Source organism: Xenopus tropicalis, chromosome 1, assembly GCF_000004195.4.
Source record: "Xenopus tropicalis strain Nigerian chromosome 1, UCB_Xtro_10.0, whole genome shotgun sequence".
In the NCBI taxonomy this organism is placed as follows: domain Eukaryota; kingdom Metazoa; phylum Chordata; class Amphibia; order Anura; family Pipidae; genus Xenopus; species Xenopus tropicalis.
The window spans coordinates 192378853-192406425 of NC_030677.2; the positions used below are offsets into that span (position 1 = coordinate 192378853).

General features: G+C 39.3%; 1 protein-coding gene across 2 annotated transcripts in view; it reads right to left on the minus strand.

The window, feature by feature from the left end:
- ndufs4 (NADH:ubiquinone oxidoreductase subunit S4) overlaps positions 1-25146 on the minus strand; it is a 64138-nt gene extending 38992 nt beyond the window's left edge. The window contains exons 1-2 of one of the 2 annotated variants that reach the window (XM_002941029.5): positions 25017-25146; positions 9340-9418 (exon numbers count right to left, since the gene is read on the minus strand). In XM_002941029.5, the coding sequence (XP_002941075.1) occupies positions 9340-9418; positions 25017-25096 (159 nt within the window). In that variant the 5' untranslated portion in view covers positions 25097-25146. Of the gene's footprint in view, positions 1-9339; positions 9419-24875 lie in introns of both variants that reach the window. The other variant, XM_002941030.3, reaches the window with a different exon arrangement.
- Between the last annotated feature and the right edge of the window lie 2427 nt (positions 25147-27573).

The following is a 27573-nucleotide window of genomic DNA, read 5'->3' on the forward strand; positions in this document are numbered from 1 at the left end:
ATTTTTTAGTAGATAAGATATTTGAATACGGAAAGACCCAAGGTTTCGAGTGCTCTGGATAAACGGTCCTGTATCTGTAATAACTAGGGACATGAAGGCTTAATTGAAGCAGAGATCTGGATCAGGACTAATAACAGGCAGGCAAGGGGAAACATGAGATAAGCTATTGCTGATTGTGGGGAAATTAATACATTGTGAGACCCTGGCATATGTCCCTTTTGCATTTTTATTAAGGCAGCCCGGAACGGAGGGGATTCTATATTTTGCTCCTTCTGAGGCAATACGCATGTGTAGTTCAATACCTACTTGTCATAGAGTAAAACATCTTTATTCATCCATAGCATTACTTATTATATATAGCACTGTAAACAGAGTTTATTGAGTCTCTGTCGCACAGAGCTCACAATGAAAAGTCAGTGCCAAAGGAACAGGACAACTAAGCAACATTCCAAGAGGCACAAGTAAATGTCATGGAAGTCATTACCACTGAGCCATTCCTTCTCCCTATAATACAGGTATGGGACCTATTATCCAGAATGCTTGGGACCTGGGGATTTCAGGATAGGGGTCTTTCCATTAATTAATTTGGATCTCCAAATCTTAAATCTAGTTAAAAATCATTTAAACATTAAATAAAACAAATAAGATTGCCAATAAGGAATAATTATACCTTAGTTGGGATCAAGTACAAGGTACTCATTTATTATTACAGAGTAAAAGGAAATCATTTTAAACTTAGCATTATTTGATTAAAATTACGTCTATGGGAGATTGCCTTCCCATAATTCAGAGCTTTCTGGATAACAGATCCCATACCTGTACTCTTATACTACACAATAACAAAGGTTGTAGCTGCAAAACAAAAAGCTGCTATTTCCAGGTATGCAACAACAAGGAGAGATAAGTTTACCCTTGGAACAATTCAGAGCTACAGTGTATGTTCCAAAACAGCCTGTCCTCAGGTTTATGACCAGCGGGTTTAAAGGACACATGATCAAAGAAACAAGGGTTAATCTAATAAATCAAAAGAATTTTGGAGGGAGGCTTGTTGATTATTGCCAGTAATGATATTCAAAAATAGAAAGGACATAATCCTGACCGGTAAAAAGGTAATGATATCATCAGTGAAAATGTACTACTTAATTGAGCACATTACTAACTTGATAAAAAGGCACATGGAAATGTGGAAGAAATGTGTGCTTGAGCTTAATTGGGTTATGCACTAAATCAGATTGAAATTTAAGATTTGTTTATGAAAAAAATGGTATTACAAAAACCTTGTTATATACTGGCAAGTTGCTTCTATCAGTTTGTTTTGAGCATTAATTTTATTATTTTCTTCAAGCAGGTTCTAAAAAGATATATATACAGGTCTGTATAATACATTTAAAGCAGCATCTCCGTTTAATTGTTCCCACACTTATATAGTGCTGCTAGTAAAGGAAAAAGAAAGTCTCAATTACTGATTGCAATCACTTACCTGATACCCTGGGCTGGTGATCCTGTTAGCAGAGAACTACACCAGTCCGGGGTACTTCTGAGCGAGCACCACAGAGTGATCCTCCTCCTCCCCCTTCTTCTATTCCCCCAGGCTGAAGCATGCCCAGTATAGAGAAAAAAAAATGGCTTTTTTGTTTGTTTGGCTTTTTACTCTACTGCAAATGCGCACCCACACCAATCTTGTATGGGTTATTGGTTACTTTGTATGTAATTCTGTATATGCACTGTATAAACCCACTTATTATACAGTGCTGGGAATAAATTGGCACTTTATAAATACACGTAAATGATAATATTAAAGAAAGAAGAAGCAGGAAAAGGATCGCTGAAGAGTACCCTGGGCCGGTGCGGTTTTCCGCTAAGAGGAGCGCTGGCCCAGGATATTAGGTAAGTAATTGCTATCACTGGGGGGTGACTTACATTTGGCATCCCCCAGTGATTGAGACTTTCCTTCTTCTTCAAGGCTTCCAATAAACAGGCTGCTATAAGGCGCATGTTTCCTTCTTAGTGGCACTGACCAGCTGGGTAAAAAGTAAACAAATGAACACTGGGCATGACTTGAGGTGCCAGATAAAAACACGATTGGTGCTGTTACAGCCTGATGACAGGGAATTGCCCACAGGTCATAGTGCTGATGGTCAGCTGGTATTTGAGATCATCACTTCAAAATCTTCCAGCACATAGCCCTTATTATGCATTAACTGGTCCTTATGATATGGAAGAGCCATAGATTTTCTGTTCTGTTATTAGTTGTTTCATTACATATGCTACAAACATTTCTTAATGCAGGTGTTACCATAAACCTTTCTAATAAATATGATATTCATGCCAATTCACATAAGTAGCCATGTATTTAATGATATAAACTGCTGGAATTCATATAATTTGAGTTCTAAACCTGAATGCCAGGAGTGTTTCAACAAGTCTTTTAGACGCAAAACACTGCTTCAGAATTAATTAATGACTGAACCTTATTTTAATTACAATTGTCTATTAAAGGGGATCATGGAGACCTGCATGAATAAAACTGGGAAGCATTTTAAGTCCCAACCCATAAGCTAAAGAGAAAAAATACCCCCTTTGACTCCCATCATAACAAAATGGGTATACTTTGTAACAAAGCCTAAGAAACAAAGTTCCAGATATTGGGATCTCTGTTTAAAACTGGCACTAAAAAAAGAAGTTTGTATCAGAAGTGCACTAGGCTAAGGCTGTATAGACTATAGAAAGGTAATTTACCCAATGAGCAGACATATTGTTTTGGGCAAAATGAATGACAGGATAAAATACAATGTATTGTGTCTCAAGTCATACTGGTTAGTCTGAGCCAAACTTTTAAAGTTGTATTAAAATTCTGCCCCATGTGGACTCCTTACTTGTACATAGCTCTTGATTTAAGATTCTGTAGTAAAGTCCAAACTTTATTGATTGTTTTTTCTACATCTTTCTGCGGACTAGCTTTAAAACAGTATAACCATGTTTGCAGACGCCTTATTCATTTGTGTAATTTCAAAAGGGAGGTATCATATATCAAGCCCTTGTTATTGGCTATGACCGCTGTTTCAGAACCACTGCTATATTCCATCCTTTTGTTTGCAGCTGCAACTAAGGCTTTGTTTCTAATCTGGTACAGGTATGAGACCTGTTATTCAGAATGCTCTGGAACTGGGGTTTTCCCAGAACTGTCCCAACCAGCTTCTTGAGCTGGTTTGAGGAGTCGCATATTACTATAGTCATGTTCTATATACCTGGGAAGCTGTATGTAAATTGATCTAACATCTAGTGATATTCCTTCCAAATTTCTAATGATAGTGGACTATGGAAAAAATGGCTAAGACAACAGAACCACCTCATTTGGACTCATCATTTTACAGTTTACAGGTGGGTATTATGGTTCACACAAAACAGTCATCATTACCGAGCATTTCCCTTATTGTTTCAATTACCTGCATTTTGTTAGGAAATGTGCTTACGATCGGGCAAAGGAGTAAGAGGAAAAACAAAACAGGCCCAAACTGAATGATAGATATGCATTTTCTGTGACCTATTACCAGATAGTTGGAGGCCTTACTAAATGTGTGCTTGGAAAAAGTAAGCATAAATATCAGGTTGCATATGAAACAACAGACCACACATAGCAGGACTTTTTAAAGAAAGACTTGCCAAAACTGTAATCTGCTACTAATTAGAACAAGAATGCCATCTATTTTTTTTTCTAATTGTCGTCTACCCATAGAAGCAAAGGAGGGGGGATGGGAGAATCTTTGCTTGCTCGTACAGACATTACACCTCCCTCTCTACGTCTGTATTCTACTTATTGCATTTAAAGCTCATTCTTCAGGTTGCACAGAGAATGAAAAAAATGAAATGCAAAGATGGGTTGGTTTCTAGTTTTCTGTTTCATGGCATTATTTTAGCCCATTGAGCCCTATGGGAGACTTTCCTTGGGCCGGGTTGGAGCTGCAGAGTGCCATTGAGCCCTATGGGAGACTTTCCTTGGGCCAGGTTGGAGCTGCAGAGTGCCATTGAGCCCTATGGGAGACTTTCCTTGGGCCGGGTTGGAGCTGCAGAGTGCCACTGAGCCCTATGGGAGACTTTCCTTGGGCCGGGTTGGAGCTTCAGAGTGCCATTAAGTCCTATGGGGTGCTTCCAAAATCATGCACAGAAGGATCAAAGTCAGAAAGGTTTTCCCGCTGTTTACGATCATTCGGATACAAAAATTTGTGTGCGGAAAGTGACTTTCCGCACACATTGCGATATTATCGTGACTATTACAATTTTTTCGTAAGCATTTTAGTGACATTTCTGATCATCAGAAACTATAGTATTTAATCCGAATTTTTCCCATTTCGGGATTCAAACTCGTACTTTGATAAATCTGCCCCTTAGTGTGGCAACACAAGGCAATACAAGTATGGGACCCGTTATCCAGAATGCACGGGACCTGGGGTTTTCCAGATAAGGGGTCTTTCCATTCGGATCTCCTACCTTAAGTCTGCTAAAAAAAAGATGAACAGTAATTAAACCCAATAGGATTGTTTTGGCTCCAACAGGGATTAATTATATCTTAGTTGGGATCAAGTACAGGTACTGTTTTATTATTACAGAGAAAAGGGGAATCATTTAACCATTAAATAAACCCAATAGGACTGTTCTGCCCCAATAAGGGGTAATTATATCTTAGTTGGGATCAAGTACAGGTACTGTTTTATTATTACAGAGAAAAGGGGAATCATTTAACCATTAAATAAACCCAATAGGACTGTTCTGCCCCAATAAGGGGTAATTATATCTTAGTTGGGATCAAGTACAGGTACTGTTTTATTATTACAGAGAAAAGGGGAATCATTTAACCATTAAATAAACCCAATAGGACTGTTCTGCCCCCAATAAGGGGTAATTATATCTTAGTTGGGATCAAGTACAAGGTGCTGTTTTATTATTACAGAGAAACAGAAAAACATTTTTAAAAATGTGAATTATTTGATTAATGGGAGATAGTCTTTCCATAATTCCGGATAAGGGATCCAATACCTGTACCTATGGGAGCCAAGTGAACTATGAACTTATGAGGGTTTAATTGTTAAGCACTGTATGTTAAGCCTGGGTACATTTAATGATCTCCTAAATATGCCAAGGAGAGACTAAGTGCCAACTGTAATTTGATTGGTTCACACATTGATCTTTAAAAATTATCCCTCAAGGAAATCTCAAACCTTTTAAAGCATATGCAGTCCAACATTATTGTATAATCATACTAATTACTATCTTAAAGCCTAGCTCTTCTACACAAGGCCCAACAGGATGCATTTCATATTGAGTTTCCCTAACATGTAAAACTGCCTGGATACCTGCTATGTTACATAGGGGAATCTTTTTTATACTGGCAGTTTAGACATTTAATTATCTCCCTTTATTTGACCTTTACAATCTTCACAATATAACATCTAAAGGGAACTTCACTCCAACATACCCTAAGCTTTTTGAAAAGTAAACATAATTTCAAATAACTATGCAATATACATCAATTAAAAAGATATGCAGCCTTTCCATGATTTTTATGTAATAATATGGTTTGGAACAGTTCGCTAAGCCCCCCCCCCCCCTGTTCCCCTGCTGATCTGGCTGACTACTTTGTGACTCAAATATAATGTAACAGTAGTCACCTGTCCTCAGCCTGCATCCTCCCAATCCCACAATCCCCTGCACATGGGATGTCAATGAGGAAAGGAACATCACAGTGCAATGCATTGTGGGTTGTGTAGTGCCTGCATGCTGTCTGTAAGCTGTGGAGAAGTTGTTATTTTCGTAAAATCAGTGTTTTAGTCCCTCTTCCACTGCCAGGATTTCGAGCAATGCAGAAAGCGAAGAAATGTTTTGCAACTGGATTTCAGCTTATAAAATTGTATTTATTCGTAGTTTTTTGGGTATATTAGGGGTTTCTTTGTTGTGTGGGGCTCTTTAACAAATTTTTGATCAGCTCTGGGTTTTACAATGAAAAGATTATTCTAACCACCTATTTGTGACCCTTCCTTTAGACTACAAGAAAGTTTCTGTTGAAATAGGAACATTTCCCTTAATCAAGTAGCCTACTGCAACCAGTAACATGTTCGTTTAGAATTCAGTCATACAGCATAAGGGCTGCCAACCTGCATGTTGATTGCTATTGGATATTGTACCTAATATAGCTTTGCAAATTACTAAAAAAAAAAAAAAATCTTTCAAATTTTTTGTTTTATTTTTATCAGACCAATATAACAGTGAATTTCTATTTACACTGCCACCCTCCATTTACCATAACTTCTATTAAAGTGTTTATTACTTAGCTGGGGCTTTTGTTGTGCCTAAACTGCTGGTTGGTCACAGTTATACTTCCCAGAGCAGGAGCAACCTGTAAGGATATATACCACGTAGTATCCCAGCATTGTTAACCCCAGTACGATCACAATCTGACAGTAAGTACAGCCTTTGTCCTTCCAATATATAATCTGGCCATATCCAGGGCAAAGGGATCTAGTGGTCAAGTGGTTAGGCAAAAGACCATAACTATCTGAATGGGGCTCATTCTTATATCTTTTGCAAATCCTCAAAAATTACACTGTGCAAAGACTGCATGTTAGGAAGCCCTCATCTGCATACAGTAGTTGTCCCAGTCCAATCTGGCCCAAAACAATGGTTGGTTGATTCTGCATACTTAGTGGATCTTTGCCCAGTTTGGCCAATAAACTCAGCCGAATGGTTGAAATGGAGTGCAATCACTTTATAAGATAACAGTAGAAATCCAAAAGGTGTGACAAAGGCATTTCCAACTAAATATTCAACAGATGAAAAGAGAACCAGTATGGAGTAAGGAGAGTTCAACTGATTTTATTCACTAGTATATGCTGCTTCTCATAAAATGCCTCATTTTAATTGTAATATGGTTAAAATGGAGATCTGATTATACAGTTTTCCAGATTTCCTTCTGTTAAGGTCAAACTTTTCTAATGTGTTGGCTCATGTACTGGGAAACACCACCTCTGGTCTTTCACTTTAAAATGTGGATCCCTCCTCTTGTATCGATGAGCACATTCTCTTGCTAAATCAGTAAACTCCTGGCTTTCATTACCATCTCTTCTCTGATGACATTCAAACTAACCTCTCTTCCTCTGATCTTTCTATCAAAGCCCTGCAGCTAAATCATAACCTGACTCAGCATATCTAAAATGTTTTCCTATGTTTGGAATGCACACCAGCTTCCTAGCATTCAGTCACTTACACAGCAGCTACGTTAATGTCCCTTTCAAATATTCCCATTTTTTGGGGGGCCAAATAGTGCTAGGAGTTATGACTAAAATCTTCCCCCATATCCCTTATCAAGGAAACCTACAGATTGCCCTCAAAATGTATTAGATAAACTTAAGGATTCCATTTTGGTTGACTCATTCTTAGTATGTGGCCTGACACCCCCACCCCATTAAACAAGAGAGTTTGTCCCTATACTGCAATAAATTTAATCTGGTCAAATACATTGCTCATCCTTCGTCTGGCCAGACCTACACTTATTTTTATAAATGAGAATTACAGAATTATGCATTTTTATAAAGCCCTTTAACAGTAAATTGCTTTGCTAATGTGAAGGGTGATGGCAACACTAATATAAAGGGTGATCTGTGATCAGTGATCTGGCTTAACCAAAAGAAGATGGCTCCCTTTGCATTTTGCTATGGTAAAGCCAGATTACCGCGAGTAATGGAATTTACTTGTAACAACTGTAATATTATGCTATGGGTATTGGGATACAGCATTAAATCACTTTGCTAAAAACTTAATTTTTTTTTATCTATACTGCTATTTTATTATATAAGTTGTTTAGGTGGTCTGTTAGCATTTGGATTAATTAAGCACACTATTGGATTAATTAATTGTTGGTTATGCTTCTTTATCAGAAAATTTGTCTGTTACGATAGCAAAGCTTTAACCTAAGGGACAACAAATCTCCCGCCATCACCCTTAAGCTCCTACTAAACATTTTAAAGGGGCGGGCCACTGCTGCCATGGTTGTAACACCCTGCAGGTTACCAAGGGCAGAAACTAAGCCACCCCTGGTATTCTAAAGAGCCGAAATTCTGATTTTAAATCAAAATTGTGTCTCTTCTATTGCTGAGAGCGCTACTGTGCTCTTTGCACTAGCAATGAGCCCCCCCCCCCCCCAAACTCACTTTGATGCAAAAAAAAAAAAATTAAGCGCAGGAAGGCATTGACTTGGCCATCTCAAGGCGTCTCCAACCCCTGAAACTCCCCTTATAAAAGTGAGAGCATTTTCCTTTTTTCCCCGTTTGTATGAATTGAGTGTTTTATGAACAACTTTTGCTTTGCTACAATTTATACAGTTAGAAATTTCCTGTGCTGGTCTAAGGGGGAAAAAAAAGCATTTGGGAGTTAAAAACTTTGCAAGCAATTTGCAGGTAAAATTTAGTAAAACAAAAAAACAAAACACAATTCCTGAATCCTGAAATAGAGTGCACGACTGACAGGGACGACTTTGCTGTAAACAACCAGCTTAAAGGGGACACTCAGCTTAGATGTTACCATAATATTGTATTTTTGCTCTTAGTCGATTTTTGAACCCAGCGGGATATGGAACATGATCTAAAGATTGTGAAGAAGCAGACGCAGCCTAACTAGCCAGCTGTATACCAGACATGTAAGCATTTGTCTAGAAGTCTGAGACTAATATGGCATTTAAGCCATCTGCAAATGAATTCTTAAACATCTTTAAGGGCAGTTAGATGACATGTATACAGAAAAATATTATTCCAAGCTATAGAATACTTGCTGTGCTGTATGGCACAGAAAATGGTATCTTCCACTGCAAACTAAGCAAGATGGAAAGGCATTTTCCATAATTTCTTTGGTTCTCCTGCAGTTTCTCAAAGTTTATGCAGGATCTATGAGCCATGAATTTTAGCCTGTCCTGAATATAATAAATTGATTTTAATGTGTTTTTAGAAATGCTTAATTAAGACACAAAAATATATAAATGTATATATTTGGATCTGTCAAACGCAGAACATAATCTGCCACAGCTGGATGGCAGTGCTGTATACAAAATTAGCATGCCAGCATAGTTTCATGTTTCCATGCATGATGACATATTTTCTCCCCGGGCATTATCCATCTTTAAGCTGGTTTTTGTATTTTCATTGGATTTGTTGCCCTTGTTTTAAAGCATTATGTTCTTAAACATAATGGCACATATTGATTTCCGAAGACAGAGAGCGAATGGCGCTGTGCGGGACACTTTTTACCTGACAAGTGGCCCAAGATGATATTGGACACACACACACAAAGCCTTACCATTTTTTCATCAACTGTGATGAGTTGCGTGTCTTGAGCTTGGGTCTGTGCCAGCCGCCATGTGGAAGTGCTCAGTGACCTGCAGTGCAAGACTTGAAGTTAAAAATGATTCATGCAATGAGAAAATAGAGGCAGACAAATCTTACATAAACAAGTTACTTTAACAATATCCGTCCTTTAAAAAAAAAAAAAAAAAATTGATGAGAGGGGGAGAGATGAAGGCACAAACATCCCTTTTCTACCCAATTAGTTCTGTCTGCTGAGTTTTTGGCAGACTCCCACTTAGAAGTTCACAAGAGGCTGCACTTTATGTCACAGAGAGACTGCCAGTGGCAAAGACTGTACCGCTCCATGTGAATGTACAGTAGCAGGTTCGTCACAAATAGACAGAGCTGCAACAACCGACTCGAAACTCTGATCCGAAAATGATGGTATCAGAGGCATGACTATGTGCTTAATTGTATTTGCTGCTTGGCTAGACAGAAAGTTACAAAACGGAAAAAAAAAAAAAAAATATTTTATTGAGAAAAGCTGTAGTGGAATTTGCAAAGGTGTGGTGCTTTATTTGGGATCTAATAAAAATTAAACGCTCTACTGAGAGAATTAAGGCTGTAAAGTGATGAATCACTTGCCATCCACACATTTTCCTGAGGCTTATAATATTAAAAGTCAAGGAAAATGAAGATCCGAACCAATAAACGACTATATATGATTTAGGGTGCAAAGTAAAAAGTGCAATAATAACAGTGGTGTATAATGTGGAAATTAGAGCTGCTCTTTAACAATGTAATGCCTACAGAAATGCTTTCAATGCAATGTATTCCAACCATGGAGAGATGTGAAAAAAACCAGGCATGAAGCAGGCTTCTTGTCTTTTTTCTCAAGGGCAGCCAGCAGAAGAAGGCAACTTGTCCCCGCATAAACATAGCCATTCAGCCACTACTTCCAATATCAACTTAAGGACCTTCTTAGTGTTTTTCCTACTTCCCCCCCAAGCCCAAGTGTTACATACCAGCATGAGTCAAAATCTCTTCTCCCATCAGCCAATGCTGCTGCCATGATGTTGAGATTGATTGTGGAGCAAATAGCACCCAAACATGAGCACCTATGTAACCCAAACATCTCCATCTACTGGGACTTGTCCCTGCCCGCAAGCCCAACATCCTGGCTAAAGCAGGTATGGTAAAAAGATACTTAAATAAGGCTGACCATACACACCAACATTTACTTAGCTGTGATACAGCCAAGTGTGTGGATCTTTGGCTGATATAAACATGTAGGGGCAGATTTATTAATGTGTTAATTTAGAGCTCACTGCAGAAAAACTCACCTACTTTCTTTTACTCCTATGGGATTTTAAGAAGCAGGAATGAATAGGGAGCTTGTTAACACCCTGTGTGTCATTGCTGGTTCAGAACTGTCACCCAGCGTCACCCTTCTCAGCCACCGGGGGGTCCCAATTTTTTTTTTTTTTTTATAAATTTGAAAAACCATATAAGGATAACACAAATGTGTCAGAACAAAATCAAATTTAATCCTCCCTCAGTCTTTTCAAAACTAAACTTAAAGGCTCCCTCTTGGGGCACTCGCACAGCCCCTGATCTGGGAACTGGCACTTATATTGTAGTGTCACCCACTGTAACCTACAGTACTTATATTTGCCTATTTGTGTGTGTAAGTTACCCTCCCATATAGAGTGTTAGCTCTACGGGGCAGGGACCTCCATCCTCTTGTGTCTTTGACTAATAACTTATTGCAACTGTATCTTGTATTTATTTGTATTTATTGTTATACTTTGTATTTATCTATTATTATCTTAATAACCCCCTGTTTGTATTAATGAATTCTACTGTACAGTGCTGCGTACATAAGTAGCGCTTTATAAATAAAGATATACATACATACATACATTTAAAAAGATATAGTTTAATCAGCAAAACTGTGTTACCAAGTTTTAGACATAACAAAAAGCATTTGGTGCATGGTGGTGCATATACAACTCGGGCTTTGGTGAATTTGTCTTTCAACCTTTTTTGGTTTTTTAAAACTGACCATTTTAAAGGACAAGGCAACCCCCATAATGTACTGCTTTTGAAGCCAGGGCTAATTTTACCAAATTCAGTAGAACTTCAGAATAAGCCAAGGTTTCACTGTAGTGTTTTATTCCACTCAACAGAAACATATGGCAGTGCGATGAAGGACACAGAGTCCACTTTTTAATACAGCATTAAAACAAGAAGCGTTAAATTCAGGGCTGTGGAGTCGGTAGATAAATTCCCCAACTCCGACTCCTCAGTTTCTGATACTTCCGACTCCTCTGTTTTTAATATGCTAATGTATTTTATACATTCATACAGTCAATGAAAAGCATGCTTCATGGTCACTCAACGTGTTCGTTTATGCACTGCGTGCACTGGGCTTTATTCTTATAGCAGGCAAGTAATTAATTATGACTGTTTGTGAATTGGGACATTTAAACTTGCTCTATTTTTTTTTTTTTATTCCCATTTAAATTTAGTAGGAGTCGAAGTCGGTTCATTTTTTGCCGACTCCGACTCCATGTACCCAAAATTGCCTCCGACTCCTTGACTCCGACTCCACAGCTCTGGTTAAATTATTAAAAAAAAAAAAAAAAAAGCAAGGAAGGGGCAAAGGGGGGCTAAAAGTGGGAGGACTGCAGTTTCAGGGGGTTGCCCTATCCATTAATTCAATTTAACACCAATTTTGTCTTAACGCCACTTTTGTGACTTCCACCCAGGAGCCCTGGGAAGATCCTCCAGGTGTGTATGTGTAGTCTGCTGCAGTGCGATCACCTGGCTGTGTGTGAACGTTAATCATCTGTTCAACAGGCAAATGACAAATTTTGGTACATTCTCCATCCACAAAATTCTTGAATCCTCAAATTGTATCACATATTACAAGCACACTGTCACATCTCATCAAAAATAAACACCAAATATGGAAATAATAAAATTCTACAAAGCCAAAGAAGTCATTTACAGTCAATTCAACATTGTTTGTAAATCTAATTGCTATGGGAAACAGTATCAATCTGTCCCATCCTGTGTGTGCTCTCCACTGCTCTTTCTAATTATCTAATGTATCTTGAAACAACAAGAAAGGATCAGCCCTCTACCAGCCAGGATTTTTGGATGCTGCTGCAGTAGATTCTAGGGTTAAATAAATATATATATTTAGTGCTTTACTGAACACATCTGTTTTAATGCAGTGTAACGCAGGCAGCTCAGGGGTTAATTACCTATGCAAAAAGCCTCTTTAATCAGAAGTCTCCTGTTTAGAGTGTCCTTCATCCCCCACCATAATGGCACTGTGCCAGGCTATGGAATGATGGAGCAGCATTCTTGACCCAGTGAGTGGGTTCCTGACCCAGTAAGTGCTGTAACAGCAGACCACCCCCATGCTGGTACCATATCCCTGGCTGTGATCACTAAAACACAACGCAACTGCTTTTTTTTTTTTTTTTTTTAACATGTTTAAATGTTTTTTTGGTGGCCCAAATTACTGAAAACATTCAGATAATAGATCCCATACTTGCACTAATTTAGTTTTGCTGACTGTGGAAAATGGCGCTACATTAAGCAAGCACTGTCCTCTTGAGCAGCCACATTTTATAACCTCTACCTACAGGGTATGCCAAGATGCAGTTGTTAAATAATCATAACTTCCAAACATATATTACATAGGAAAGACAGAATGATCGTGTGGGAGGAACTTCAATAGAGCTCCCAAGTCGGCACTGCAGGAATTGCTTGTTTAAACCAGAGGGCAATCTTTGTATTAGTCCTACCAGTAATTACAAGCAAAAGCACTGCATTTACCCTATAAACCATATAAATACAGAGATGGAATGCAAAAAACAAAACAACGGAAAATGGGGAAAAAGTTTTTCATTCTCTTTACATCAAACTATATAAGATTATCTCTATTAAAGGGGCACTTTTGGCAGATTTCTCATTTAGTAGCCTTAAGCTGGCCATGTACCACGAATATTTCATGAACCAAAGTTCACGGAGCATCAGCAGAGGCCACAGCTCTTCCAACTGTTTTTGTGCTTTACCCAAACTATAGGCCAAAGTCACTTGGGGTGGATTCTTGGCATGCGGATAAGCGAAAGTCGAGAATCTGTCATTCCACTCAAAAAAGCTTATTGATTTGCCTGCTCCCGGAGTCATTGCATTGACCCAGGTGCAAAAGTGGAATTTGGTGCGGAACTGCTTGCGCATACAGTTTTGTGCCGAATTCCACTTGGGCTAATGCCACATGGAGCAGATTCTCAGCCTGAGGATAAACGCACATCAACAAGCTTTTTTGATCGTAGGAGCAATTTCTCAGCCTGCGTTTATAAGTCTGAAGTCCTTGGCCAGATTGCATTGATGTTGGAAATTTAAACATTTCTGTCGATGTCTTTTTGAATTTAGTTAAAGTGATAAAATGTTGAAGAAATGTCAGTACTTTAATGGCAATTCAATGACTTTGCCAAACACAAAGATTGTAGTTTGTGCTGTAAGTTTTAACCTTCCATTCAAAGCTTCACACTGCAGCAGGGCACTCCGGGTCGACGCAAGGACCTCAACCGTTACAGTTTAAAACCGATCAATCTTTATTGACACGTAGTGAATTACTGCCCAAGGTCTGATGCATCTCATGACTGCGCACTTCCGCATTGTTACTACAAAGAGTATAAACCCAAGACCCCAACTATAAAATTACCATAATTATTATGGCTTAATAAATCACAAATCCAATATTCACCAACAGATGCTTTGTAAACATTTTTTGTCAACTCGCGTTACTAATACAAAATTATCTATGAAATTCATTGCGGTACAAATTAATCTAGTAACAAGTTAAAGTAAATACAAGTTACCAGTTTGTTAGAACAACTCATTAAACATTGTTGCAGTCCATATGTTGAAACATTTTTACTCTTAAAAATAGCAGCTTATTTCAAATGCTAAATTTGAAGGAGAAGGAAAGCTAAAAACTAAGTAAGCTTGATGATAAAGTGATACAGAAGAAGAAGAGGTGAACAAATTAATTTTCTATGGGTGCTAATGTTCAGCACTAACACCTGTCAGATAACCTCCAGTGCAAAGTGCGTGCAGGGAGAAAAGATTTGTACAATTAGAAGACAGGATAAGGAGCTGTATCTTCATAAGAGCAGTTGGAATTGCTACCGTATGTATGATGATAATGTCACATTTGGCCCTAAATATGCTTTGAAACTACACTATAAAGATTTTACAATGCAAAATATGTCTTTGTACATGAAAACCCAAACTGCAATTACACTTAAATTAATAATGTTTTAGTACTTTGGTACAGAACTTTAAATTCTTATTTCATGCCTGCTCTAAGATAGAGAATCAAATGAATAATATGAATGCCATAGGCTGTTTGATAGCACATATGAATATGATTACCTATGTACACTGCATGTAAAAACTCCATATTATCAATAGTGCATTCATTTTTTTCATGAATGATGCTTTGGTGCCTGCAACAAAACATAGGGAGCTTGTTTTATGCCCCATAGCCTACTATTAAAGTAACCTACAAGTTCCATTTCTTTTGGAAGAGACACTCTAATCTGTTTCTTCAAAAAGTATGAATAAATATCATTTTACAAGCTGATATCCATCTACAAAACAGCTCTTCTCTTTCTGCATCATTTGAAATCCTGGCAGAGGAGGAGGGACTAAAACATTGATGTTACAAATTGTAACAACTACTCCATAACTTACAGACAGCATGCAGGAACTACATAACCCACAATGCATTGCACCGTGATGTTCCTTTCTTTATTGACATCACGTGTGCAGGGAATAGTGGGATTTGGTGGATGCAGGCTGAGTAGAGTCGACTACTGTTACATTTAATTTTAAACTTAAAGTAGTCAGCTAGATCAGCAGGAAAACAGGGGGCCGGGCTTAGGAAACTGTTCCAAACTATGACAATAAAGGTTTTTATTCACCAGATCATGGAATATCTAGTAAGTAATTAGAGCAACAGGACTTGCTGAGTGATCACTGAAGACGTTTCACTGCTCATTCACTACAGTTGAGCTGTAAAAGCTGCGTGGATGAATAAGAAGTTTCCTCAGCAACTCCAGTTGCTCTAAATTGACTTATACTAGATAAAATATATAATTACATTAAAAATCATGAAAAGGCTGTATTTTTTTAATTTATGTAAATTGCAAAGCTGCTTGAAATGATGTTTACTTTAAAAAAGATTAAGTTGGATTGGAGCAAATACCACATTTCATGGATAGGGAGAATTATAGCGGTGAAAATGACTCTATTACCTAAACTCCTCTATCTCTTTAGACTGCTACCTGTGAATATAAGTGAGAGGGACCTGAAAACATTCGAGAAACAGGTTATGTCATTTATCTGGATGGCCAAGAAACCAAGAGTGAACAAATCAGTACTGTACAGAAATCGGTTGGAAGGTGGCTTAGGTCTTCCAAACTTGAAAAAATATTATGTGGCTGCACAATTGGCACAAATCCCCACCATCCATATCCAGTCCGCCCCGCCTCTCTGGGTCGACTTAGAAAACTACATGGTGAAACCACTTACAGCTGAAGCTCTCTTTTGGTCCCCGGCTCCATCTAGATCAACTTCTATGAGCCTTTGTTTAAAGCACACACTAACCCTGTGGGATCGCTACGCCCCCGTATACGCCTGGGCTTCCTCCTACACCCCAGCTGCCCCTATCATAGGCAACCCCCAGTTTCTCCCGGGGCTCCAAGCCAAAGCATTTGCTTGGTGGACGGCGAATAAACTCACAAGAATAGAGCATCTAATCTCAGTCAGAGGCCCATACCCTATGTCATACCTAATTGAAAACTACGAGCTGCCAAGATCAGAGCACTATAGAGCATTGCAGTTGCTCCATTGGGCACAGAAATGCTGGGGGCCGAGTAACACAGACCAGACTCCGCCGACATTCTTTGAGAGATGGTGTCTGAAAAGCGATATCATACCCAGAGCTATATCTCTCTTATACCTCACAATGATATCACCCAAAAATCTTACAGCAATTTCATATATTGCACAGTGGGGTAACGACTTAGGTGTAACCCTTACGGAAGAGCAGTGGCCCCAGCTATGGGAAAATCTAAAATGCAGCTCAGCAAATACAATCCTATCGGAAGCTGGGTATAAGGTATTATTTCGATGGTACCTAACTCCAGTCAGGTTAGCACGGATATATCACAATGGGAACGATCGATGTTTCAGGGGATGTTCGGCCCCGGGGACCATGGGACATATATGGTGGCACTGTCCCAAAGCAGTTAGATACTGGGCAAGAGTCTATAACCTGATCTTTTCAGTGCTACATCTAAACTTACGCAAAAACCCCTACGAAGCTTTAATGGGAATGCCCTCAGCCACTGTCCCAAAAGTCAAACAAAAACTCTTGAACTGTATGTTCCTAGCAGCCAGACAAACAATAGCGAAGTCCTGGAAGGCCCCATCTATTAATTGTACACTGTTTAAAAATAAAGTAGATTGGATCTTTATCAATGAAAAGCTATCAAGTGTCGCTAACGATAAATTTAACTCATTTCAACTAGTTTGGAAACCCTGGATAACCTATAGGTTTCAGGATCAGTTACCCCCCCACCTCCTCACGATATGAGTAGATACAGCAACAATAATTAAACCAGTGACCAATTCACATGGGATACTATATCTCCACTACCCAGTTACTAAGTTACTATGTTATTATGTTTTTTCATGCTATTTTGTTATTATTCCGCTTCCCTTTTTCCTTTTTCTTTCACAATCACTAATCTATGGTTATAAAGATAAGGCTATGCATAACTCAGACTAACTTTACAGGTATATAACATATTTTAAGAAACTTGACTGCAGCTTCCAAAGCATAATAAAAGCAACATTGCTGAGGGAACTGGAGAAAGTAAAGCTAATGGGGCGTGCCCCTGTAAGAAGCATAATGCAAGACCAGATCGGTAAACAAATGTATGATTGTAATGATTTTATATTATATAAATAAAGATGTAACTTTTCTGTAATGGAAACGGTTCATGTATGCTATGAAAACTTCTAAAAAAATAAAAATATTAAAAAAAAAAAAGATTAAGTTGTGTTAGGGTGAAGTTCCCCTTTAACACCTTGCAATAAAATAATCTAACATAGGGTATTTGTAAAGTTAGCGACATGCAACAATTTGTCAATCTCCCCATGTTACGTAGCCTCATATGTGTCACTGTGTCACATGATACATGCAACTATACCCAAATACACACATCATCTGTGCACAAAATAACAAATATGTATGGCAACCCTATTCATACACACCAGAAAGCTGAAAGATGCATTCATCACATTTTATTTCTGAATATTTATCATTTATGGGGTCTCACACACTTTTGCTACAGGCAAAGCACAACAAAATTAATCTAAGGCCAAGTGAATGCAGTATAAGGCAAGTATACTCTTATGTGACATACATTCCGTGGGCAGGCAGTGTGCTGACAATACTTTCTGCACCCACTACAGTTAAGTGGATATTGGCCCTTAAAGCGGACCTGTCACCCAGGCATAAAAAACTGTATAATAAAAGCCCATTTCAAATTAAAAAGGAAACCCAAACTCATTTTTTTATTAACACATCCAAACCCATTATAAAAGCATTTAAAAATCCCAGATGTCAATCATATATTGCCTGCCCCGCCTCTATGCCTTAGGCATAGAGGTGGGGCAGAGAGTTACTTTCACTTTCAATTCAGAACTTCTTAGATGTTGCTGCATCCTCACATTCCCCCTCCCTCCTCACCATCTAATTGTGTAACCAGTGCATGGACATGGGCATCAGGTCCCCCTATACTGGCACAGAAATAAGATTTTAGCAGGCTGCAAATCTTGCCTTAATAACACTGTCCACAAAATGGCCCCTGCCTGCTTGTTGCAATTGTGAATTCCAAGACTGAAGAAAATAAGATTCAAATAATTTATAAAGTGTAAGTGAAGTTTATTTTGCTTGGCAAACACAATAGAAAACTATCTGGAATTATTTCTTAAGGTGACAGGTCCCCTTTAAGCATCTGTTGAGTAATTTGTTCAAAAATAACACCACTGACCAGCATATTGTATCTATATACACATATACATAATGATTAGACAAGCCAGTGTGTATAGTTAGAGAGGAGGCAGTAATCATGCAACTGAAAGTGACACTAAACTTACTGAGAATTACGTGCCAGATAAATTGAAGTCATACTATCCATCCAGATGGGAATGTTTATCACATACCAACCCTGGATTCATTCAACATAAGAACTTCAAATAATGCATGAATAATGACTTTCAAAAGTTACAGTATGTCTAAAACAGCCCTTTGGGTTACAGTGAAAACTTGGATTATAGGGAAAGTGTGTAAATTTTTTTATTTAGACTTGACCTGTGACATGCCACATCTTTTAAACCATCTCAGTCATGTAGCTAATAATTATTTATACATGGTCCCTGACACCTTTACTGGATCCCCCCATAGATCCTCTCTAGTCTGTATGCAGTGAGCAAGCGCTAGCCGGGAAAGATATAGTGCTGAGCGCAGCCTGCTCTCCTGCAGAGCCTGGGAAATTACTGACAAGAAGTGGAATGAATGATTTTAGAGTTATTTATTCAAAGCACAAAATGCAACATTTAATGGCACCGTAAAATGCAATAGCAAATAGCATATGGCTTTACTTTTGGTTTTTTGGCCATCCAATATGGAATTTAAACAGATAAGTGTATAGCAGCGGTCCCCAAACTACGGCCCGTGGGCCTGATCCAGCCGCCCCAGGGGAATTTACCTGGCCCGCCACTGCGTCCTTACCCCTGGCAGCAGAGAGAGAGAGAACGGACGGCAGGTAGGACAAAGGGAACGCTGGGGGGAGGAGTTGGGGGGAAATGCGACATGTTGCCACTGCCGCCGACGGGGGGATGATGGTGCTGGAGGTCCAGCCCCCCAACAGTCTGAGGGGGCCCTTGATACGGCCCCTTGGGTCAAAAGTTTGAGGACCCCTGGCGTATAGTGAGATTCTACAAAACCTTCCACGTTAACAGTAGCTTAGTAGCTGCAACGTGGATACATAGTATTTTACATTTTAGACATTAAATAAGTCAGTTGCAAAGCTGTTTATTAAAACTTTTACAATACTATAAGCTTATTTTACGATGATATTAACTGCCCCTTAAGGGCAACTGCACAAGCACAATCTGATGCCCACAGGACCGGTCCAATGGTCCATCTACTGGCTGCCTTCCACATCTCACCCACTAGGACACTGATCCCCAACCAGTGGCTCAGGAGCAACATGTCGCTCACTAACCCCTTGGATGTTGCTCTCAAAAGCAGGTGCTTATTTTTGTAATTTCTGGCTTGGAGGCAAGTTGAATAAAAACAAGATTTACTACCAAACAAAGCCTCCTGTTGGCTGATAGTCTGCACAGAGGCTACCAAATAGCAAATCACAGCCCTTACTTGGCAAACCCACGGACTGTTATGATTGTGTATGATGCTTTTGTTGCTCCCAGAGTCTTTCTACATTTCACTGGGGCTCACGAGCAAGAAAGGTTGGGGACCCCTGCACTTGGACCTGTTCTACATGTCCTGATCTTCCTTTAATCACAGTGAATAAAATGTTTTATAATCCAATTTTAGCTTTATATAGACCACACCAGGTTCATCTACCCCCTGCCAAATTCTCCCTAAAGGTGGCCATACACAGGCATAATTAAGCTGCCGATTTCACCACTTCAGAGCAAGTTGGCAGTTTGCCTGTGTGTTAGTGATGCACCACGGGTCAGCCTGAAACCTGCAAAACACAAGGGTGGGTTTAACTATAAAATGTGTCCATCCCGCCTGCCACCTTAATATTCCCCACTTCCACCTACAGATGATGCTATTTATAGATATGTGCCTGTGTGCCCTGCTCATTTTGTGACATCAGAGAGGGGTGGGGCAGGCATGGGTCTATAAACACAGAGGCTCGGCTGGTTAGGGTGGAGGAAGGTAAAAAGCAGGAGGATCCTCACTACCGTATATGGGGACCACCGATGGGCCTGCACAACTGATATCTGCCTGAGAATCAGCTAGATGACAACTGAGCAGGTTTAAAAATCCTGTTGGGACGAGGACCACATGGGCTTGTAGATGTGCTCCTAACCCCACTGGCCTGCATACCACTGTTAGAAAAGCCTCAAAGTGAGCATATTGGGGAAAAATCTGCTCATTTGGCAACCTTGTCAAACAAGCAGAATTTTCTCATTTGCCTAATTGATAACGCTTTGCCCAGCATATTTATCTAAACATACATGGAATAACTATAGGTTATGCATTCCACATCCATGCTGTAACTACACCTTAACTTGTTCAGGTCACAATGGAAAATGTTTGCTTTTTTATTTGTTTTGGATGCCTATGAGCTACACACTTTCACAAAAACCTTATAGCTTAAAATGTTTTTTTCCTGTTTCTTAGCCGCAAGTAGAACATATGCATCCATTTTAACTCTATTAGAATGAAAGTTCGTAAATCATTGGGGCTTATTAATTTGTCAGGTCAATATGAGTCAAGTTGATTATTCAAAACAGAACCAAACCATTTGAAAGGAATACAAACGACACCTAGGAACTAGATTTTGTGAGAATCCAGATACGAGAAGCACGCAGAACATTGTGTTACTGCCTTTTATCTCCCATAACACAATACCTCTGGAATGTGTTGGCTGCGAGAAAACAATAATAAAACTGCAGAACATCAGCATAAACTTCATGGTGTCAAACAATCAGTAAAACAAATATGAACATATCAATATGTAGCCGAGAGTTGCCTTAGAAGACATACCATAATAAACATTTACTTAGAGAAAAATGAAGCATCTTAGAGATTACAATGTGTTGAGAAACAGGGTATTTTTATGCTCTGTGTTATGGAATGTAGAACCAGAGGAATACATAATCGAGGAATATACTTTGCAATATACACATTGTTAAATTCACATTTTCCCACCAAAGATAGTAAAAAAAATGCATCTGGATTCAATTGCATCCACCCGCTATCTGACTGATCTATGATACCTTACACAGGACACCTAGCAACAAAACATCACAAACGGTGGAGGCTATAATGTTTAGGATCAAGCTGGAAGTTTAAGTCTTCTAATGACCCTACATCCTACTCTTGGCTTGGTGATTGTCAAATCTATTTGTACAGATATGGGACCCATTATCCAGAATGCTTGGTACCTGGGGTTTTCCATAATTCAGGTCTCATACCTTGAGTCTACTAAAAAAAGTATTTAAACAGTAATTAAAACCTTATTGGCTCCAATAAGGATTAATTGTATCTTTGTTGGGATCAAGTACAAGGTACTGTTTTATTATAACAGAGAAAAATGTATCATTTAAAAATGAAATAAACCCAATAGGGCTGTTCTGCCCCCAATAAGGGGTAATTATATTTTAGTTGGGATCAAGTACAAGGTACTGTTTTATTATTAAAGAGAAAAAGGAAATAATTTTTAAAAATGTGAATTATTTGATTAAAATGGGAGTAAATGGGAGTCTATGGGAGATGGCCTTTCCGTAATTCGGAACTTTCTGGATAATGGGTTTCCGGATAAGGGGTCCGATACCTGTACAAAGCAGCAACTAGAAAAGCCAGCCAACACAACAGGAGTTATGTGCCCTCTAGAATGCAAGCAAAAAATGCAGCGCTAGATAAGAATTAAAGGGTTTGTTCACCTTTGAGTTAACTTTTAATAGAGCAGGACTCCCCAAACTTTTATACCGTGAGCCCCATTTAAATGGAAGAAGTGTTGGGGAGCAACACAAGCATGAAAAAGGTTCCTGGGGGTGCAAATAAGAGCTATAATTGGTTACTTAATAGCCCCTATGTGGACTGGCAGCCTACAGAAGGCTCTGTTTGGCATTATACTTGCACTGGGAGCAACATCCAAGGGGTTGGGGAGCAACATGTTGCTCACAAGCCACTGGTTGGGGATCACTGATGTAGAGTGTAATTTTCTGAGACAATGTACAACTGGTCTTTATTTTTCATTATTTGTAGTTTCTTAAATATTTCAGATTTTGTTCAGCAGCTCTACCCCTTTTGGAGTTTCAGCAGCTATTTGATTGCTAGGGTCCAAATTACCTTAGCAACCAGTGGGTGGTGTGAATGAAAGACTGGTGTATAAATAGGAGAGGATTTGAATAGCAAAATAAGTACTAAAAATTAACAATAACAATTATACTGTAGTTTCACAGAGCAATTGTGTTTTTGGCTGTGGGGCTCAGTGGCCCCCGTTTGAAAATTGCAAAGAGTCAGAAGAAGACGAAGACAAATAATTCAAGAATTATAAATAATGAATAATGAAGGCCAATTGAAAAGTTGCTTAGAATTGGTCATTCTATAACATACTAAAAGTTAATTTAAAGGTGAACCACCCCTGACAAGATTTTCTGTGCACTCCACAATGTGCATGTGTGGGCAAATTAAAGGGTCCGTCCATCCAAAAACCACTGTTTATATAATGAAATAAAATATAACTTTGACTAAATTCCAATGAAAGAATTAAAATTAATGCAAATGAATGAGCTCCCATTTATCCTAACAAAAAGCTATTTCTGTCTGCTTTGTTTCCTGCGAAGAGTGAGATTTTCATCAGAAGACAAGGAGCCCTGAGTGCCATACCCTTAAAGGAGACATATTGGATAAATGGAATAAACCTCTAATTTTGTAGACAATTATGAATAATATATGGTGCTGGTTTCACTTTGGGCTAAACATTAATCCTATCTGTAAAAATGGCCCCTTTATTGGAGCTCCCTATAGATCCTATCAGCTCTCTGTCCGTGTTTGTAATGAAGGGTGGGTGTGTCCTAACGGTCCCTGCCAGAAGTAGGAGGGGGAGAGCCAATCACTGCCCTGCACTCACACAAGCAGACAGGCTTCAGTTCCCTATCAGGTCAGCCTAGCTGCTGATTGGTTCCTATCCTACAGTGCAGTGTACTGAGTGCCGCCGGCCCCCCTGCAGATCCAGAGAATTCAGCCAGCAGGAAGTGGAACGGATGGGCGGGACTAGTGGGGTTTCGGTGGAATTTCTCAATAAATCAGTCCAAAACAACTTTTTTAAGCACAATCCTTCTATATCTAAAATTCACTGGTACATTCTTAATTTTTATATATGTCTCCTTTAAAGGGGCAGTTCATCTTTAAGTTAACTTTCATTTTTGTTATAGAATGCCCCATTGCTAGCAACTTTTCTATTGGCCTTCTGCTGGGGTCCAAGGATCCCTTTAACCAAAAACCTATTACTCTCGCTAAAGCTACAATTTTATTGCTATTGATAATTTTTGTAACTTATCTGTCTTTCCTTCAATCCAAAGCCTGGTTGTTAGGTTAAATAAAAATTGAAGACCAACTGAAAATTGTATCTGATGTTTAAAGAAATACTGTCATGGGAAAACATGTTTTTTTTTCAAAGCCATCAGTTAATAGAGCTTCTCCTGCATTGTAATCTGTTTTTCAAAAACAAACAGATTTTTTTATATTTCATTTTGAAATGTCACATGAGGCTAGCCATATTCTTCATTTCACAGGGTGCCACAGCCATGTGACCTGTGCTCTGATAATCTTCAGTCACACTTTACTGCTGCGCTGCAAGTTGGAGTGATATCCCCCCCCCTTCCAGCAGCCGATCAGCAGAACAATGGGAAGGGAGCAAGATAGCAGCTCCCAGTAGGTATCAGAATAGCACTCACTAGTAAGAAATCCAAGTCCGGCTTGGGACTCCTCCAGTTACATGGGAGTAGGAGAAACAATAGGTTAGCTGAAAGCAGTTCTAATGTGTAGCGCTGGCTCCTTCTGAAAGCTCAGACTCAGGCACACTTTACTGCTGTGCTGCAAGTTGGAGTGATATCCTCCCCCTTCCCAGCAGCCAATCAGCAGAACAATGGGAAGGGAGCAAGATAGCAGCTCCCAGTAGATATCAGAATAGCACTCAATAGTAAGAAATCCAAGTCCAGCTTGGGACTCCTCCAGTTACATGGGAGTAGGAGAAACAATAGGTTACCTGAAAGCAGTTCTAATGTGTAGCGCTGGCTGAAAGCTCAGACTCAGGCACAATGCACTGAGATGGCGCCTACACACCAATATTACAGCTAAATAAATCCATTTGTTGGTTCAAGAATAACATTTTAAATGCTAGAGTGAATTATTTGCTATATAAACAGTGTAATTTAGAAATAAAAATCATGACAGTATCCCTTTAACTACAACTCCTGATCCCTCCATGGTAGTATACTGGGAAGTTACAGCTGCAGGGCTGATATACAGAGACATAACTAGCAACCATTAAACACTGTATCGTCCTTGCTTACCCAGAGCCCCCAGCAACCCCAGGCCCATGCCCTCTGTGGCCTTGCCTTCAAATTACGCTTATGACAAAACAAAGCGCCCCTTTTAATAAAGCAACTTTATCTCCCACTTACTTTGCCCCCAATGTCACGTACTGGAGGATCCCAGAGCTGTCAACTGGGCACCAGAGCGTCCCGCTCATTTCCCCTCCCTATAAGTCTCCATAGCAACGCCTAAGGAAGACTTCATACCACGAAAACAGCGGCACACGTTACCTATTTGAGTTTATTACAGCCCCGACTGTTCTGCTGCCCCATAGCAGCTGCCTCAACGCTGGTGACATTGAAGACGCCATGACACTCTGGTTGGACGGAAGCCGCACTAGGGACAAAACTGAAAGATCGCAAGAGCGAAGGTGCAGACGTCACAGAGCGCTGCAGACGCGGGAAGCTCAATGTGTGTGTGTGTGTGTGAGGAGATAGGGAAACAGTCGCCTGGGCATTGCTTACATTGAGCTGCTCTTTCATATACTGAGTGTAAGCGGTTATATCAACCTTGTGATATAATATGCTACGTGTCAGTACAGTTATAGCATCGAACCAGAACATTTTCTTTTACTTTGAAATGTGTTTACAGGCAGAAACGTGTTCTTGGTGGCAGTTCCTCTTGTCACATATTTATACAAGTAAAAGTAAAACATTTGCCCTATCTTTTTATGGACTGACCTTCTTGAAAACTTCTTGGTACTTCTACCCTTTTCAATTTGAAATGCAGTCTGGTTGTTGGGGTCAGTGACTCCTGGCAACTAAAACATTTTTGTTGTTTGAGGCTACAATGTTTTATTACCTCTCTTATTCATCTTCCAGTTTGTCATTCCAACCACTGCCCAGTTGTTTGGGTAAATAAAACCCAAGCAACTATATCAAAATAGTCGAAATTCCAAATGGGACAGCTGCTCAACTCTAAAAAAATCATAATTGAAGAATCCTATAATATTAGAAAATTGCCATTTCTGACCATCTACATCAGTGATCCCCAACCAGTGGCTCAGGGGCAACATGTTGCTCCCCAACCCCTTGGCTGTTGCTCCCAGTGCCCCCAAACCAGGGAGTTATTTTTGAATTCCTGACTTGGGTGCAAGTTTTGGTTGAATAAAAAGAAGATTTCCTACCAAATAAAGCCCCTGTAAGCTGATAGTGTGCATAGATGCTACTTAATAGCCAATCTTAGCCCTTATTTGGCACCTCCATGAGCTTTTATGATGCTTGTGTTGCTCTCCGAGTCTTCTACATTTGACTGTGGCTCATGAGTAAAAAAGGTTGGGGACCCCTGATCTACATCATGCTAAAGGTTTACTTAAATTTCACACCAGGGAAGCTACTGCTACTTATAGGGGTGTGCTCTCATATCCAAACTGTATATATGTATGTATATTTTTATTTATAAAACGCTACTTATGTACGCAGCGCTGTACAGTAGAATACATTAATACAAACAGGGGGTTAAAGATAATAAATAAATACAAAGTACAACAATAAATACAAGTAAATACAAGGTACAGTTGCAATAAGAGTCAGAAACACAAGATGAAGGAGGTCCCTGCCCCGTAGAGCTTACAATCTATATGGGAGGGGTAGCTAACAGACACAAATGGGCAAGCTGTGAGGAAGCTTCCACGGCGGGCAGCCACATTTACATGCATACACATGTGTACATACACATTCATTATAAGGAGGATCAAAATGTGCCATATGGACAAAAGTATTCAATCACATATTTAACCATTTAAGTAGCTACACCACTGATTTGCTTCCTTCCACCCTGATATCACTATGCACTGCTAGACATGGCAACTTAGTCAAGAGTGGTTAATAAGTTAGTAAGTGGTGGAAGTCAGCAAACTATATCAGCTTTAGTATGGCCCATTTTAGATCATACATGTTCATGTACTACCCCCAAAAGTCGCCATAGAAATACTTCAGGTATTTTCTCAGGATGCACATCATGGAGCGGAGGTGAGTGGTCAGGCTGTTTCACGGCCTGCATTTAACCACAGGCTGAGAGACAGTTTCATCTGACCACAGTCTGATATTTTTATGCTTTGAAATGAAACCATTAATCACTGTAGGAGGGGTATTTAATAAATATCCTTTCATTTGTTACTTGTTTTGTAACCCATAGGGGCCGATTCACTAAAGGCTGTTAACGCATAGTTTTATGCATTAGATAATTAAGTACCGAGTCATTTTTACATGCGTTACTACTCATATCGCATGCACAAAAATTCCAATTATCGCAAAGCGTTATTTCCATTGCATTGCGGTAATTATCTAATAGAAATAATACTAACGCATAATTCACAAACATATATGAAGCGTTAAACGCGTTAAATATTGCAATAATCTGTGCTAATATTAACACCTATTTGGAGTAGGCGGTACTCAAAAAACATTGCGGTTCGTGAGCGTTTGTCAAGACAAGATGGAGTTTGCAGTCGCATTTTTCTTGCCTTGTGAAGAAGAGGATCAAGTATGTGATCGTCCTAGAGTGATGCATCCTACAGTTTTCAGGGAAAGATCAACTCTAGAGGAATTATCAGAGGAGGAAATAGTGAGGCGCAGAGTGGCACAAATTGTAGTAGCCTGCGCTGTACTGCACAATATTGCCAACCGTCATGGATTGCCTGGGTTTGTGGCTGATGACCTAGATGACCCAATTCATCCCATATATCATGTACAAAGTGCAGATGATAGAAGCAATCGAGTACTGGGAGAAATCATAAACAATGACGTGTAAGTACCAACAATCTTTACTAGAATAAAAAAGAAACAC